The sequence below is a fragment of the Cryptotermes secundus genome, unplaced genomic scaffold, assembly GCF_002891405.2.
Source record: "Cryptotermes secundus unplaced genomic scaffold, Csec_1.0 scaffold1849, whole genome shotgun sequence".
NCBI classification, from domain to species: domain Eukaryota; kingdom Metazoa; phylum Arthropoda; class Insecta; order Blattodea; family Kalotermitidae; genus Cryptotermes; species Cryptotermes secundus.
This window is the reverse complement of record NW_019742449.1, coordinates 131,307-147,507: the sequence shown is the minus strand read 5'-3', so window position 1 is coordinate 147,507 and position 16,201 is coordinate 131,307. Positions and strand designations below refer to the sequence as shown.

General features: G+C 37.5%; 2 protein-coding genes across 2 annotated transcripts in view; one reads left to right on the top strand and one right to left on the bottom strand.

The window, feature by feature from the left end:
* Positions 1-16,201, top strand: part of LOC111873231 — a 51,873-nt gene that overhangs the window by 3,366 nt on the left and 32,306 nt on the right. The gene's annotated exons all lie outside the window — the stretch shown is intronic.
* Positions 3,526-16,201, bottom strand: part of LOC111873232 (gamma-soluble NSF attachment protein) — a 28,876-nt gene continuing 16,200 nt past the window's right edge. Inside the window, exons 5-10 of the mRNA XM_023867773.2 lie at positions 14,381-14,588; positions 12,314-12,384; positions 10,987-11,164; positions 7,418-7,648; positions 5,830-5,934; positions 3,526-4,366 (exon numbers count right to left, since the gene is read on the bottom strand). Coding sequence (XP_023723541.1) covers positions 5,851-5,934; positions 7,418-7,648; positions 10,987-11,164; positions 12,314-12,384; positions 14,381-14,588 — 772 coding nt within the window. The 3' untranslated portion in view covers positions 3,526-4,366; positions 5,830-5,850. The remainder of the gene's footprint in view (positions 4,367-5,829; positions 5,935-7,417; positions 7,649-10,986; positions 11,165-12,313; positions 12,385-14,380; positions 14,589-16,201) is intronic.

Here is a 16,201-nt window from a genome sequence, read left to right as displayed (position 1 = left end):
ATAAGAGATGGTATGACCCCTATACCATGGCTAGAGTTCCGAGGAACTAACAGTACTTAATTTGAGACAGTGAATGAGTTAATCATACTATACTCTTAGGAGATTGTACATTTGTTACATACGAGTATAATGTGCAAATCTGTGGTACATACTCATATGTATACTAAAGCAGAACAGCTGTACTGTAATTCTCACACAGGGTGCAAAACTGTGTGACTGAACTATGCTGGTACCTACTTTCTCTCATACTACTAATCATCTGCTGATTATCAACCTATCTAAGATTGCGTAAGTAATATACATGGTGTCTACAAAAGGTCTGAAGCATTTTGATCTTTAATAATTCGGAAAATAACAAAGATAGAAATAAGCTGATTACATTGTTGGATTGAGAAACTCAAAAGTTTTGTGTCTATTGTCAATAAAGTTGTACACGTGCTCCATTTGTTGCAAGTAAAATATCAAGACGATATTCGATTTCTTGCCAGGTTCAGGCAAGCATACTGACATCCACAGTGGTTATTACGTCTCTTACTCTGGTTTTTAATTGATCAATGTCTCTCACCTGCGTCTTATAAACAATGTCTTTGACATATCCCCAGAGGAAAAAGTCCAGTGGGGTTATGTCAGGCGATCTTGGGGGCCAAGAAATTTGACCACCTTGTCCAATCCATCTTCTTGGAAAATGTTTGTCCAAATCATCACAAACTATGGTGCTCCAATGACGTGCTGCACCATCTTGTTGGAAAATGATTTTGGGCTGAAGAGCTTCAATTTGTGGGAATACAAAATTCTGCAACATGTCTAGGTAAATGACTGATGTGACTGTCTTTTCCATGAAAAGAAAATGCCCAGTGACTCGGATCACGCATAAGAGCACACCACACATTCACTTTTGGGGAGTCTCTTGCCATTTCACGGTATTCATGAGGGTTCTCTGATCCCCAAATGTGTACGTTATGGCGATTGACTGTTCCAGAAATGTGGAAGCAAGCTTCATCAGAGAACAATATAGTTGTAAGAAATCTTTCATCATCCTCTATTCTTCGTAACATATCTGTTGCAAAATCCGTTCTCTTAGACTTATCATGTGGTTCAGTAGCTTGCACAAGTTGCATCTTATAAGCATATAGCCATAATTTCTCCCGTAGAACCTTGTGTACTGTTGAAACTGGCATATTCAATTCTCTTGCCGCTGCTCTCGAAGATTTCCTGGGACTATGTGGAAATGCTTCTCGGACACGCTCAACATCATCATTGCTTGTGCTGCGACGTCCAGAGCTCTTTTTACTGAGGACACTTCCTGTTTCTAAAAGATCAAAATGTGTCAGACCTTTTGTAGACATCCTGTATATTAAAAAACTCTGTGATTCTTCAGAAATTTCCAATATAAGTTTTTAAAACAGTGTGATATATTAAGCAGCCTTACAGCACTAACAGAACATCTAAAAACTAACATGCTTTGGGCAACAAAATAATCCATATCATGAAACTGATGTCAAGAGCTGCAGATAGCAATAGGTTGACAGTAACATAATAATGCTCTTGGTTTTGTAAGTTCCTTCACTGATACTTCATACATTAATCTTCCTTCTGTGTATTATTTTCTCACCATTTTCATAATCCATTGAATGAAGTTGAATGATGATGTGGACTAAACTCAAATGTCACTCTGTGGGGTAATCGATCCTTGTTCGACTTCAGTCAAATATTGTAGCAACAGAGTCAACAGTTATTATTACTGCTCTCTTTCTGTAATATGTTCAACTCTATTCTCTAAAATAACTTTAAACAAGATTTGAAAGGGTACCATAATATAGTACACATAACTACCAACAGCATTCTTCAAAGCTAGCTTAAAAATTGGAATGAAATGTAGCTCAGTGAAAGTCTTCCATATCAAACGTCAACATAATCTGTGGTAGGGTTTTGTGATAATGGAAAATTCCATTTATGGCCTCGTGTAAACTAGGCTTTGTTATGGATCAACAGGGCTGTAAACTGATTGCCTGACACCTTTTAGTGGAAGTCTTTAACAATGAATTAGAACAATATCTGTGAAACAGTTCATGGAAAATTAACATGACAGAAAATCTGAATTGCCTGAAACTTTCAGTGAAGTCTCCCATATCAGATTTTAAGAATATATGTCCAACAGTTTAGGTACTGATACCATATTAGGCCATGGACAAATGTAATCTCCACATAAGGCATTCTGTTTTTATTTTGTCAAGAATGAATAAAAATCCTATTTAGCAGAGCCCGTTATTAACCATAAAAGCTACTTTAAAAGTAAATCTAATCATTAAAAATCATTAAAATTAACTGAAGGCAGTCATAATTCAGTGGATAACAGGGTATTTTAGATATCTGAAACTATGAATGTATTCAAGTACAAATCAATCTCATACCTTTTTACATTCATGCCACAACCTTTTGCATCTTCACAGAGTACTTCTCAAAGGTTATCGTGAAAAATGTTGGTCTGAATAAGAATCTCCTGTACCTCTGCTGTTATATAATACCATTATAGTACAGAAAACAACCTGGGAATGCATTTTAGTATTATTGGGAAAATTTAGTTTTATATGTTAACAAAGACATTGAATTGGTATTTCAAAATTTAGCCAAATAATGTGAGAATCTACTGTTGTAATTCTCTCAATATACACGGTGTAAATAAATACATGTTACAAAGCTCTATGGTAGATAGATGGGTTAACATGAACATTTATTCTAGTTTTTGCATTACAAAACAGGCAATAAGAATTTCTGCAATAAACAGAATTTTGCTTATATTCTTTGATTAGAGATTACTCTTTTTTGTTGCTATCAACAAATACTTAACTATAATATACATTTTTAGAGAGATCATATTACCCGACTGTTCATTTGGAGGAGGGAAAACAGGCAAGTATTTTTGCTACTGTGTACATGAGAGATAGGATGCTTTATTGTGTGGATTTATTTTCAAGCATACATCTATTTACATTAGCAACATTCATTAATCTGTGAAAGCAGATAAAACTACTGCACTGCCCATAAAAAAGGGATACACCTGAATTTATGCTATATATTAAGATAGCAATTAAAATCCATTTGAAATCTGTGTACATAATGACTAGAAATGTTTCTATTATATTACATAAATCCAACAGAAAAAGTAGAAGAATCCATTTATTTCATTATTCTCATAGGATTATTTCAGAGGCCTCTGAAGCCATGGTTAAGTACATATCTTTTTCATGGAATTGTGTTAATTTTATGTCTGCAGACATTTCAGATGCCATTCTCATCTCACACATAGCTATAGTACTTAAAGGAAGTGCTATTACTTTACTTCACTACACTACACTACACTACACTACAGTGTACCTGCCCAAGTAATGGTAACCCACTTGTTTTATCTGAAATCTGCTCTTTTCAGTAACAGTGTGATGTTTTTCTCATGCAATTGGCCACAACAATGTGGAGTAAAAATTCAACTTTTCAGAGACACCCCACCTCACCATAAAAACTGAAAANGTAAGTGCATAATATCGAATGGGGACTATTTTGAAGGCGACAACATTAATGTAGACGAATGAATAAATATTTTTTCCAAAATACGGAAATTCCCATCATTTTTTGAACACACCTCGTATGTACAGACTGAATTTATAAAACAGTTCTTTGCAGTCTGGCACTAAAACATGTGGTGGCCCAGCAATACTGTTTGGAATCTGGTACTGAAAACACCATACCATTCTGCTGCATAACAATCTCATTCTTTGGTACAACACAAACTTTCTGTGCCGAATTCTACGTTGGGCTTCATAACAAGTTTGGCCTTTTGCTACTGTAAAATCTCAAATTAATCCAGATTTGTTACATTATGTCACTATGAACTATCAAAAATAAAACAATACTCCAATTCCACATAAAGACACAAATTTCAAATGGATGGTATACATGATAAGGATCTGTGGTTCTGAACCAGGGACACACAAGATACATTTCATACAGTGTTAAACATAGATTAAAAGGGCACAAAAGAATTTCTTGATAACTTTTCTGGACATGGAATAAATAAAGTTTGTTTAAAATGGAAAGTCTGTGTATGAGTATCTTGTTGTGTATATATTACCAGATTACACATGGGCCTAGTTTCAGATAAAAATTAAACCCTGACTGAAAAGATGTCTCATTCTGAGATCAAGGGTATGTAGACTGACAAAGATACAGAAATGCCTTAATAGATGGAAAAACAATAGAGCCATTCTTCTGTGAACAACTTGTACATTCTATTACTGATGAGAAAAAATGCACACACATCACATTACTACCGTAGATCTAGCAATGCCATGTCATATATACATCTTGATTCCTGAAAAAGAGAACATAATATTAAGAAACATGACACAATAGGTACAGGGCAGTGACTTCCATTCCCTACAGTCTACAAGATTCAATCTGAAACTTTCTAAACACAAAATGGAAAGGCATATTCTAATTTGGAATACACTATTTTGTATGTTCTTTGCAATTTTAAGGACACTGCAGAGCTCAGTATTCATTTATTGCTGACATAAATCTTGTTGCAGGACAGTTAATATTTATTTCTTAATTACAACATTGGGGGTCTCAGAAATAGGTTCAGCTCATTCAGTTTAACAGTCTTCTTTATTTACCTTTTGGTTGCTGTATTCTATCACCATTGATACAATGATAAACCTTAAGTCTTCTATATCTATTGAATCACAGTAACAATCATGATCTTCAAAAATGTTTCAAATAAATGTCATAGACCTTAATTCTATATTTTATACCAAGCATAAATTAATTTTATTAAGTGTTTTTAATTTGAGCTTCATACAAAGTATTGTAGTAGTGAATAAAGTGTATGACCAATAAAGGTGAAGGTAAAATTATCCTTTTGCTTAACTAATTAAGCACAATGTCATGAAAACGTATTGTGGAGCAGATGTATAGATCCATGTATTCTTGACCTCGGCTCTAGCTGGAGGTGAGTGGTCAACTTTATGCTCCAGCTGCTTTGCCCCTGGTACCCATTGGATATGAGGCTGGATGGACCCTATAACAGGTCTGGACAATGTGGAGAGTAAACAAATCTTGCTCCTACTGAGATTCAAACTCCAACCTCTCGGCAATCCAGGCCACAGTCAGTCACAAGACTGACTGTGCTATCCCAGCTCCCATCTTACCAGTACTGATGAAAACTAAATTTGCCACCTCCCAATACAAAAAGTCATCTAAATTTGTTGAGTAATTCCAGAGATAAAACATGCAGGCACATGGACAGACAAGGCACGACCTCCCAATTATGCTTTTCATTTCATGTACTTTGTGTAAAGAACATATACAAGTAAAAGAAAATTGGAATACACTGGTTTCACAGTTTTCAGAGGACATTACTAATCTAGCCAGAGCCTTCATTTGTAATGCCATTTCCTCCTGCTTTGTCTGTTATAATGAGCAGCTAGTTTTAATGCTTATGTAATGCTGCTACTGGTGGACTTGGGACTGAGAGCTATTGTCAATGGCTGCAAGTTCAGAATATTAATGTGCAGACAAAACACTGGAGATGGTAAAAAAGAAGAAAAGAAAATATTTCACAAAATACCTGTTAGACACAGGGCTAATTTATCAACTTATGAGGTTATATCACATAAAGGGGATACAGTAGGGCCAGTCAGGAAAAAAACTGGTGGCATGGCATTTGTCTAGGACTAATGAAATATAAATGTACGATGGGTGCAAGAAACAAAGGTAAATAAAGGAAGAAAGCATGAAAAAAGTTAGCTAAAATGGCAGTAACTATATACTCACGAAGGAAACACGATTTATTTTTCAGCATAGACCACCTTCATATTCATCATCACTATGAAGAGATTTGGTTTCATTTGATTCCCCTGTAGCTGATTTTCTTCCTTCCTGCATTCCAAAAGGAAATCTCTGATTTGTATCATTACATTCAACAAAAATGTTTCAACTGTTGACCTTATATATATGGGGGGGTCCAAAAAAAGTACTCTCTCTTTCATAGTCAATATCTTTGGAACAAAATGAAATGTAGTTACAGTTCTTGTGTGGTCGTGTAGTGTAATGTTTTCTCAACAAATGGCAAAGGTTACATGAGTCATGTGAGTGTTGTGCCGCGTGTGTGCTACGAGCAGAAGACAGCAGCAACAATGGCTGAAAGGTTTTCTTTGAGCAACGCAAGGCTGTATTGAAGTGGTACTGGAAGTACGAAAACATTAAAGAGGTACGACAATGGCAGAATGAGTTTGGAACTCGTTGGAACACCAACACGTCGAACAACTGCCCGTATTCGGGATAAATTTGAAGCTGATGGTACTGTTCATGATGTGCATAAGCAAAGATCTGGGTGACCACGGATAGCAACAAGTCCAGCTTCCAGTGCTGTGGTGTTGCAACACTGGTCAGGTGTATCTTGATATGCTTCAGACATCGATTTTCCCTGCCATCTGAGAGCTGTTTGGAGATGAGAGATTTTACCTACAACAAGATGGTGCTCCACCTCACTACCATCGAGATATCAGGGAATACTTGGATGACACTCTACCTGTACGATGGATAGGTCGAAGAAGTGCTACTGAGTACCCACGATGGTCTCCAGACCTAACATCTCTTGACTTCTACCTATGGGGAACCTTGAAGGATGAAGTTTATCGACAAAAGCCAGCTACACTGAACGCGCTACGAGAAACCATCGAAGCATCATGTGCAGCCATCACACCAGGCACACTGACAGCCATAGTTCGCTCAGCAGTTCGGCGGCATCGACGCTATTTAGCCACTGATGGTGGTCACTTCGAACACATACAATGTCTCTCTCTCTCTCCACGCAAGAATTGTAACTACATGTCATTTTGTTCCAAAGATATTGACTATCAAAGAGTGAGTACATTTTTTTGACCCCTCTGTAGTCATGAGCTTCAAAAATGTTTACGAGTATATCAATAACTGCAAATAGGAGAGAACTATACTGGTTCTACATGCTATTCAGTGACAGGATTGAGAAAACATAATCAGTAGAAACTGTCCCAGACAAGATACAAAACAGGATTTAAAATATAAAGCACTGTAATATCTACCACACTGTTTTGCAATATTTCATAACTTAGGCATTACTGCTTGCTTTAAAATATGTGGTGCTTTACCAATCTTCACTTTTCTGGACAAACTGGTAAATTTTCTTTCACCACCATCCTCCCCCCAACCCCTTTGGGCACAAACAGAGCTTGAGAAAGTATAACATACATGAGTTAAGAGGCTTAAAACTTCAGCCAAAGAAAGTCTACTTTATTGTGAGTTAGAACCTGCATAGCCTGCTACCATTCGAGTCAGAATCTCTGGCATCCAAAAGGATCACCTTCAAAATGTGATCACTTACCTCAGCACTGGTAGCTGCAGAAACTGCTTTGGGTGACACATATGATGGAGCAGCATTTTGTCGGACAGATGGCTTGGATACAGGCACCACACCTTCAGGCAATGGCAAGTCCCTAGCTAATCTGGCATATTCAACATCCATATGCTTGATGAAAGGGTTATTGAGGGCCTGCCGGGCTGCCTGTGGATCCTCCTCATCAAAAGCTTGTAACAACATCTCCAGAGTCTGTACCTGTTAGCAGAACAAGTTGCATGTATCAGCCACAATCCAACAGATGGAAAGGTTACATCAAATCTCATCCTGGTAGTTACTTAAAATGGAAAACAGCAAAAGAATAAAATTGCATTTTCTTCATGGTAATATAAAATTACATACATTTAAAAAAATATGTATCATATGAAAAAGATGAATGTTATAAATTATAATTTATAACATTCATCTTTTTCATATGATACAAATAATGAGATCAATAATTATTGATCTCATTATTTGTAACTTTTCACTGAGAAATTTGACTTAAGCAATAATTCTTCTGAGTTGTGCCCAGTTCTAATCTTGGCTATGATAATAGCTATTCTGGCAGAGGTTTTTGTGGTTTTCTTTATTGTTGTTAAATAAACTATATATAGAAAGTAATTTTTACTGGAAATATCTTTTTGATAATTTGACTCATTTTATGTGGTTAAGTCCAAAACTAAAATGAAGTACCATCATGTTCAGGTCTGGGTCTGTGTGCTTGTTTGTCAATCTCCCCAGTATCTATTGAATGAATTAAACTTGGTAAGAACGTAATATCTTTAGTCACCCCTACTTCATGCACTTTAATTCTGCCATGAATAATATCCATATGGCAGTCATGCAAACTTTTGAGATGGGTACAACACTAGTGCTGTGTAATGTAAGTTCCTGAAATTTTTTGTAGTATTAGATTGTTGAAAAATAAGCACCTTTTATTGTATTCATACTTTTGTGTTGTGTTGAAAAATACACTGACTGCATAAAGTATTTTTATCTTCAGTTGTGAATGATTCCAGTTAAGTATGGGACATGCATGCAGCTGGATCATAACTGTATCTATAGATTTTTTACTAAACATCTGTTTCATATAAAATAAGTTATTAAAAATGACAAACACAATAAAAACATACCCATGGAAACTAAGAAAAATACATTTCACAGCATTAAAAGTATTCTACTAGGTGGTTCAAATATGACCGGGACTGATTTTTTCGTAAACAAGCCGCACTGCGCAGCAGCTGTGCGACCTTGAAAGAGTGAAGCCACAATCTCCACCCTCCCTCCTGTTAGGGTTAGAACCTGTTCAGTCCTGTCTGGAAGTTGCTAGAGTGATGAGTGAACAGAAGGTACCGCGGAGCGTGGAACAACACATTGTGATCAAATTCCTCGTTGGAGAAAACGTCCCGTCTGCTGAAATTCACCACAGACTCCAGGAACAGTATGGAGAAGAGTGTCTCTAATGGACCTGTGTGTCTGAGTGGTGTAAGTGCTTCAGAGAGGGCAGAGAGCGCGTGGAGAATGAACCGCATGATCGTCAGCCGCGAACATCCGTCACCAAGCCAAACATTGATCGTGCAGACGCACTTATTCGTGAGAATAGGCGCATCACTATCAAGGAACTTGGAGCAATGCTGTCCATCAGTGTTGGTAATGTAGAAGACATCGTGAAATATCACCTGCACTATCGCAAGGTGAATGCACGGTGGGTACCATGCACTTTGACTGACGTGAACAAAATGGTTCGCATGCAAGTTGCCAGTCGTCTCCTACAGCAGTTTGAAGACGAAGGTGATGCATTTTTTAAGTCTATAGTGACCACCGATGAAACGTGGGTGCACTACTTCATTCCCGAGTCCCAGCAATCATCACGCGAGTGGCGGCATACCAGTTCTCCCAAACCCAAGAGAGCGCGGAGGAGCCGTTCGGCAGGAAAAGTGATGGCAACGTTCTTCTGGGACTGGCAGGGGTTTATCCATGTAGACTTTCTGACAGATACCAGAACAGTCAAGGCAGCTTATTACTGAGACCTCCTGGCAACAGACGTGAAGGAAAAGATCCGATCCAATTGGAAGAGAGGTGGAAAGCGGGTAGCCTTCCTTCAAGACAATGCACACCCCCATACGGCCAAAACAACAATGGAAACCCTACGGAAATTGAAATGGAACCTTCTGACACATCCGCCGTACAGTCCCGATTTGGCACCAAGTGATTTCTACCTGTTCGGAAGGCTCAAATCAGACTTGCAAGGCATGCGGTTTGTGGACAACAACGCCGTCATCCAGAATGTTCGGGAGTGGCTACACCGCCAACCACAAAACTTTTTTGAAAAGGGCATCAGGATGCTTCCAGAACGTTGGAAAGAATGTGTTGACTCCGGAGGGGAGTATGTTGAAGACTGACATGTGCAAGTAAGTGTTTGGCAATTTTTGTTTAAAAAAAAATCAGTCCCGGTCATATTTGAACCACCTTGTATTATATGAAGGTGAAACAAAATCACCAGCTGAAAAATTGAGGAGTAAAATAATGGTGTACATAAATTTATTTAAGGACTGCCTTCAGAAGACCAGGGAGAATAGTAAGAAATGAAATATAATGGGAAGAAACCTAAAAAATAGAGTATTGTGATGGTATGCCTGTAAGAACAAATGGAGGTGGAAAGGTGTTAACAGGACGAAATTTAGATTCAGATTGTGTTATGTTGGTATGATTGATTGGAAGTAAGTAGTGCTGCGCTCTGTGAGTTGGTGTACTGTAGTGAAATAAACAGTCACATAGTAGCCATGTAGCGTCCTAGTTTGTTTACCTGATACCTCTTCATATAAAGACAAAAAACAAAGTTTTACAACATAATAAATTAACACAAGGTTACTGAAAAGTGTCGCCATGCTCTCCAACAGGAAGGAATCAAGAAGACATACACATCACTGGAAAACACTTTAAGCCAGTTAGATCTGAGCTTTTCACAGCAGTGACTATTAAGTATGCTCCTCCAAAACATCATTAAACTTCTACTAAACCATGTGGGTTCATATCCCATAAGACTACTCCTCACATATTAGGTCCAATAAAGAAGATCATGGTTTGAAATATGGGCACTAGGAAAAGAGATTACTGTGGAAATTTGAGACAGCAAACCCATGAGGGGATAATGCGAAGAAAAGGAAAAAGATGATGAGGAGGAGGAGGAGAATTACAACAGGACATTACTGTGAAATATAAAGGCTATGTCTGATAACTTCTGAAGAGTGGGAATCTAGACATGGAACTTACGCACAAAAGTAATTCATAAACTTGTACAATTACTGACTTGTAATTGTTAATATGCTCCATGAGTGTACAAGTTACAGGATTCCTTGCAGTTTTAGGCTACTGACAATGGCTAAACAAGATTCTCCATGAAAGACAGGACTAAGGAACATCAAAACTGGGGATTATGTTACAACCACGCTGCGGAAGAATGTTCTGGATACAGTTACATTATCATGTTGTGAAATTCTGGCATCATGGACTTCCTGCTTAAAATGAGCACGTAAAAGAGTTTTACTGCTTACCTCTGGGGCATCACAGCAATTTCCCCATTCTTTGAAGGCCTTCTCTGCAGCAACGGTATCTCCACGTGCCAGCTGTACCAATACCAAAGCAACAGCCAGGCGACCAATAGCGGAAATGTTTTCAGACTGCTGATGCAACCCTATTTCTCTACGAAGAGCATCAGCTGCCTCATCATACCTAAAACACATAACCAACACAATCTGGCCTTGACAGGTAAGAAAGTTTAATGCAATGCAGTAAGTGAAGTACATAAACAGAACACAAGTTACAAACTGGAACCTGACAGCAATATATATATAGCCACTGAGTAATTTTAAATTTACAGTGAGATGTACTTATTTAAATTACAATGGCAGAGTTCCGACCGCACTATGGCCCTGGGGTTCACTCAGCCTCTAACAGAAATGAGTACCAGGAATTAAATAAATAATTTTCATGGGGAGTAAAGCGCGGCCGGCGCGTAAGGCTGACAACCTTACCGCCACCTTTGAGCCGACTGTCTAGAAAATGTGGGACCTTCAACATCTCACAACCCTACGGGGCCTTCATGGCCTGTTACAGGGATAGCTTTACTTTACTTTTTACAATGGCAGAGTCATGACTACGTTAACTATTATAATATACTGATTCTGACACTGGTCACATATTTATGCACCGACTATACTGTTATTTATAGTGGCATGATGTTCAGATCTGAACTTCATAATATCTGTCACTTGATTCAATATTAATGGGTAAGGACAGACACAAGGATAGATTAACAGATGTGATACTATAAGGCTAATCTTTGCCCATAAAATGTTATATGGTTTGTGGTCCATTTTACAAGTGTCAGTATCTTAGATTATACAGTGTCGAATTAGTGAATAACAAATGGGAAAGATTTGGAAGGAAGCAGTCATAGCCTGAGAGCTTGAAAAACTGAGGAAAACAAAAAAACATCAGTAAGCACAGCTGGTGTCCTTGGAAAGATTGAAACAATCACTTTATTTTAACTTCCAGGAAGCATAACTATTTTCTAAAGTCATTGGAAACCTAGCCACACAACAAATATTTATAATTGTTACAAAACTCTTTGATACTAGAGGAGATAAAGGAAAATTTGTCCCTCTGCTTAACTAATTAAGCACTACATCATGAATGCATATGGGGGGGTTGACGTATAGATGAGAAGACATCTGAAATTAAAAAAAAATATTATCTTTGCCTCAAGACCCGTAAAATGTGTTCTCCCATTAAAACCTTTTAATTAACTTTCCCTCGAACACAGTCTCTTTCTCTATACTATTTACAGAGTAGGAAGTGAAACAGTTAAGGACAACTTACATCTGTAGTTTAACCATGAGACGTGCAATTTTACTTGTAAATTCAGCCCCTTGTCTTTGACTATCTTCGATCTGTAACAATGATAAAAACAACAACAATCACTCATATATTTTCCAAACTAACTTGCTAAGTACTATAACAAACTAAAACACACTACAGTGACATGAGCAGCATTGTGTCTTCATCCATACACTGGCAGAAATATAGCATTACCCACTTTTAGTGATTAGTCATTGTTGCTATGCTTGCAAATGTTAGCATATAGACAATTTATTTATGGTTTATGTAATGAATCTTTCAATTTTCTTTTAATTTAAAGGTATGTTTATGGTCTATCTCCACACAGAACTCCACATACCTAGTTCCCCTAGTTCATCAGTTACCACTGTCAAATGAAGAGTAGCATGCTGTGGCTGACAGCATATCCCTTCCATAAACTTCAACCAAAAGAAACACCAGATGAATTCTACGTTTACAGTTCATGTGCTCCTTCAATCTAATCCTTAGTTCAAGAGGTTCAGGCAAAAGGCACACTGGATCTCAGCAGCTATAGAATAGAATGATTAGTGCCTTCTTCCAAGCAGAGCAGATGTAAAACTCTTGTTAATGCATTTCTATATTTATTGTGGTCAACCTAAATCCTTACCACCATGTAAACTTAAAACTTCATTCCCATATTTATTCTCACTCATCTGTATGCTCTGGGTTTTGATTTCATTGAGCTCATACATTTGACACTTCTATTTTCAAAAAAACATCTGCAGATTTAACTCTACCAAAGCAAGAACTTTATAAATTATATAATGAACCAGATATAGTGGAAGTGATCAAAGTAGGGTGGTTGAGAAGGCTGGGACACCTTCCTAGAATGCAGGAGCAGAACCCCTGCAGGAAGTTAACTCCACATAAATCAGCAGGCACTCAATGAGTAGGCAGATTATGCTATCAGCTGGCTGGATTCAGTTGAAGAAGTTCAGAAGACAATGGGCATTACAAACTGGAGACAGAAGTCACAGAATCAAGACCAATGGCAAACACTCATGACAGAGGTCAAGGTTCATCATGAACTGCAGTGCACGCAGAATAAGAAAGCAAACCTATTACTTCCTATGTATCTCTTTTGAGTTCTCAGTCTTTCAGAGCCGTTTAGATGTTGTACAGAGATCCTCCTCATAATAGAAAATCCTCATCTGTTAAATTCTTTCATTATAAAATCATAAGATTTGAAATTAACTTATCTACTTTGACTTAAGATATCCTATATTAATCCTGTTCCTTGTAATACTTGGAAAAAGAAACTGCCAGCATATCCTGAAAGGTGCAGCTAAGAACAACAATTACACTGGACCAACGTGAAGTTGCGATCAATTTTCCACAAATTTACATTCATATTTCGATAGTGTTTTGTTTTTTGCTTTTTATATCATATTAATAACAGATATATGATTAGAACTAAGGTAAAGTAAGAATATGAACTGTAATCTTAAGGGGAAACAAGTGAAAATCTATACACAATTTTGTTGTACATTAGTTTAAATACAGATCTTCACAATCTTACCTAGTGTATATAAGAATATAACTTTCCTGTCAGTTTTTGGTTTCCTCTCTCCTACTGCAAACATAATACAAGACACCCAAATTATGATAATTACCCTTACTTTTGCCCATATATAGGGCAGCTACAGCCATTAAAGTGATATGCATGTACTGTGGTTGAGTTTCTGGACCTGGTTTGGTATTCACATTTTCCTCCAACTTACCACAGCCCTGATAACACATTAAATATAAAGGAAACCATAAAATAAACTGGTGGGAACAAACAAAAAAGATAGGAGGGACAAAACCTTGGCTATGTATTATATATATAACTCATGGCTTTATAAATCCTAAATAAATTCAATACAATTTGTTTTAAATAAGTGCAGAGCCAGCTTCTAATATCAATAAACTATGCATGAATAACTGACAGCCTGATGTCTAATCTATGAAGAGGGTGAAATATGAGATGCAATATTTTGTCTGACTGAACATTTTACTTTAAGCTACTTCTGCAAAAATGATACATACTAAAACTACATCAGCAGCACGCTGATATAGCCTGAGTGCCTGATCAGGACGTTGCGATTCCAATAGCTTTGCTGCCTTGTCCAATGATGCAGAACCTGAATCAGGAGAACCATGTTGCTGGTACAAGTTACAGGCTCTCTCTGCCAAAGATGCCACATCTCTGTAGTCTCCCAAATCTTTGCACACAAGCACTGCTTGATCAATACACCTAAAATAAATTACCAGGCTGAATTGAACAAATAAACTATAATGGCTAGAGTACAATCCCATATATTTTAGAAAACTCCTCTCATTTGTATTAAAAAAAAAAGTAAAGCTATCCCTGTAACAAGCCGTGAAGGCCCATAGGGTTGTCAGACATTGAGGGTCCCACATTATCTAGACAGTCAGCTCAAAGATGGCGGTAAGGTTGTCAGCCTTATGTGCAGGCCGCGCTTTACTCCCCAGGAAAATTGTTTAATTAATTCCTGGTACTCATTTCTGTTAGAGGTTGAGCCGACCCCAGGGCCATAGTATGGCTGGAAGGGTTAGGTCAACTGAAAAAAAATCCAATGACCTCATCGGGACTTGAACCCATGACCTTCTGGCTTGTAGCATAGCCCCTCAACCAACTACGCTACTGCGTGCCCCCATTTGTATTAAAAGACTTTCACAATTTATATGTGAATATGTGATGGTGGGGTGGGTGTTCCTGTAAAAGAATTTGTAAATGAGGATGCAGCATTCTCTAAACAAGAGGTCAATACCAAAATTCTGTTCATAGTCTCTCATTTGGATCTTGGAACTTAATTTCCAATAGACATGATAACAATAAACTGTGGCTACATTCCCAAGCCAGCTCATACTAACATATTTAAACAATAAGATGAAATAGTAATACGTCTGAAATGAATGATGGCAGAAAGCAGTACTGTTGTAGGAAGTGAGTGTGTTACACTGAAAGCCCAATTTAAGGGACCCACATGCTATGGTTCCCCTCATGCCAAGGTACATTTTTTGTGGTTCCGGCCAAAGCTCCATTAGCCTAATTTATTATTTTCCTTGAATCAACATTTCTTGGCTTAAGGGTTTATGTGCATTTTATGTCTGAAACATTGATCCTTACACATGTTTTGAATCTTGTATTAGCACTGAAGGGAATTCCTTACATGTTCCAACTCACATGTGGACACCTTTATACATTACGTAGTTTACCTCTTTGACTGGCGCGAAGGGTATTTAAATCCCACCCCTGTCCTGGCAGGCCCTTTAAACCTTATGTCGCTAAAATGCATGTAGTTACTTTTTCCTAAACAACTTCAACAAAAATTGGTTTTTAAAAACGAAATTTTCAGGAACTAATTAAAATACAATATTTTATGCAATAAATGCCTTTCCATACCTCTTTATTAGTTTTTCTTCGTGTGATAAACATTGAAACATGAAAGTTTGCAGAGAGCCACACCACAGCCTGCACACATGATACTTGTTTCTTTTCTAACCTTGTGCTTAGCACTCACGCGACACTTTCTCAGGGCACCATTCTTCTTATTGTTACTGGGAGGAACATGGACCATTTTGTGAATTTTCAAGCCACCCTCTAGACGATTTACTGGCTCTTTCACTGGTGGCCTTTTCAAGGTCGAGGGCGGAGGCGTGACTGCACTCTAGTCTGACGCAATAAATTCGTCATCTACGTCATTCCTTGACTTTTCTCCCTCTCCACACTGTTTGTTTGGTTCAGTCATTTTTCTACACAGTCCAATATAAAATCTTGGATCTGTAATTTCTCTTCTTGTTATTTTTCTTTTGTGTTCTTTTTGAATAGAATGAAACTATTCA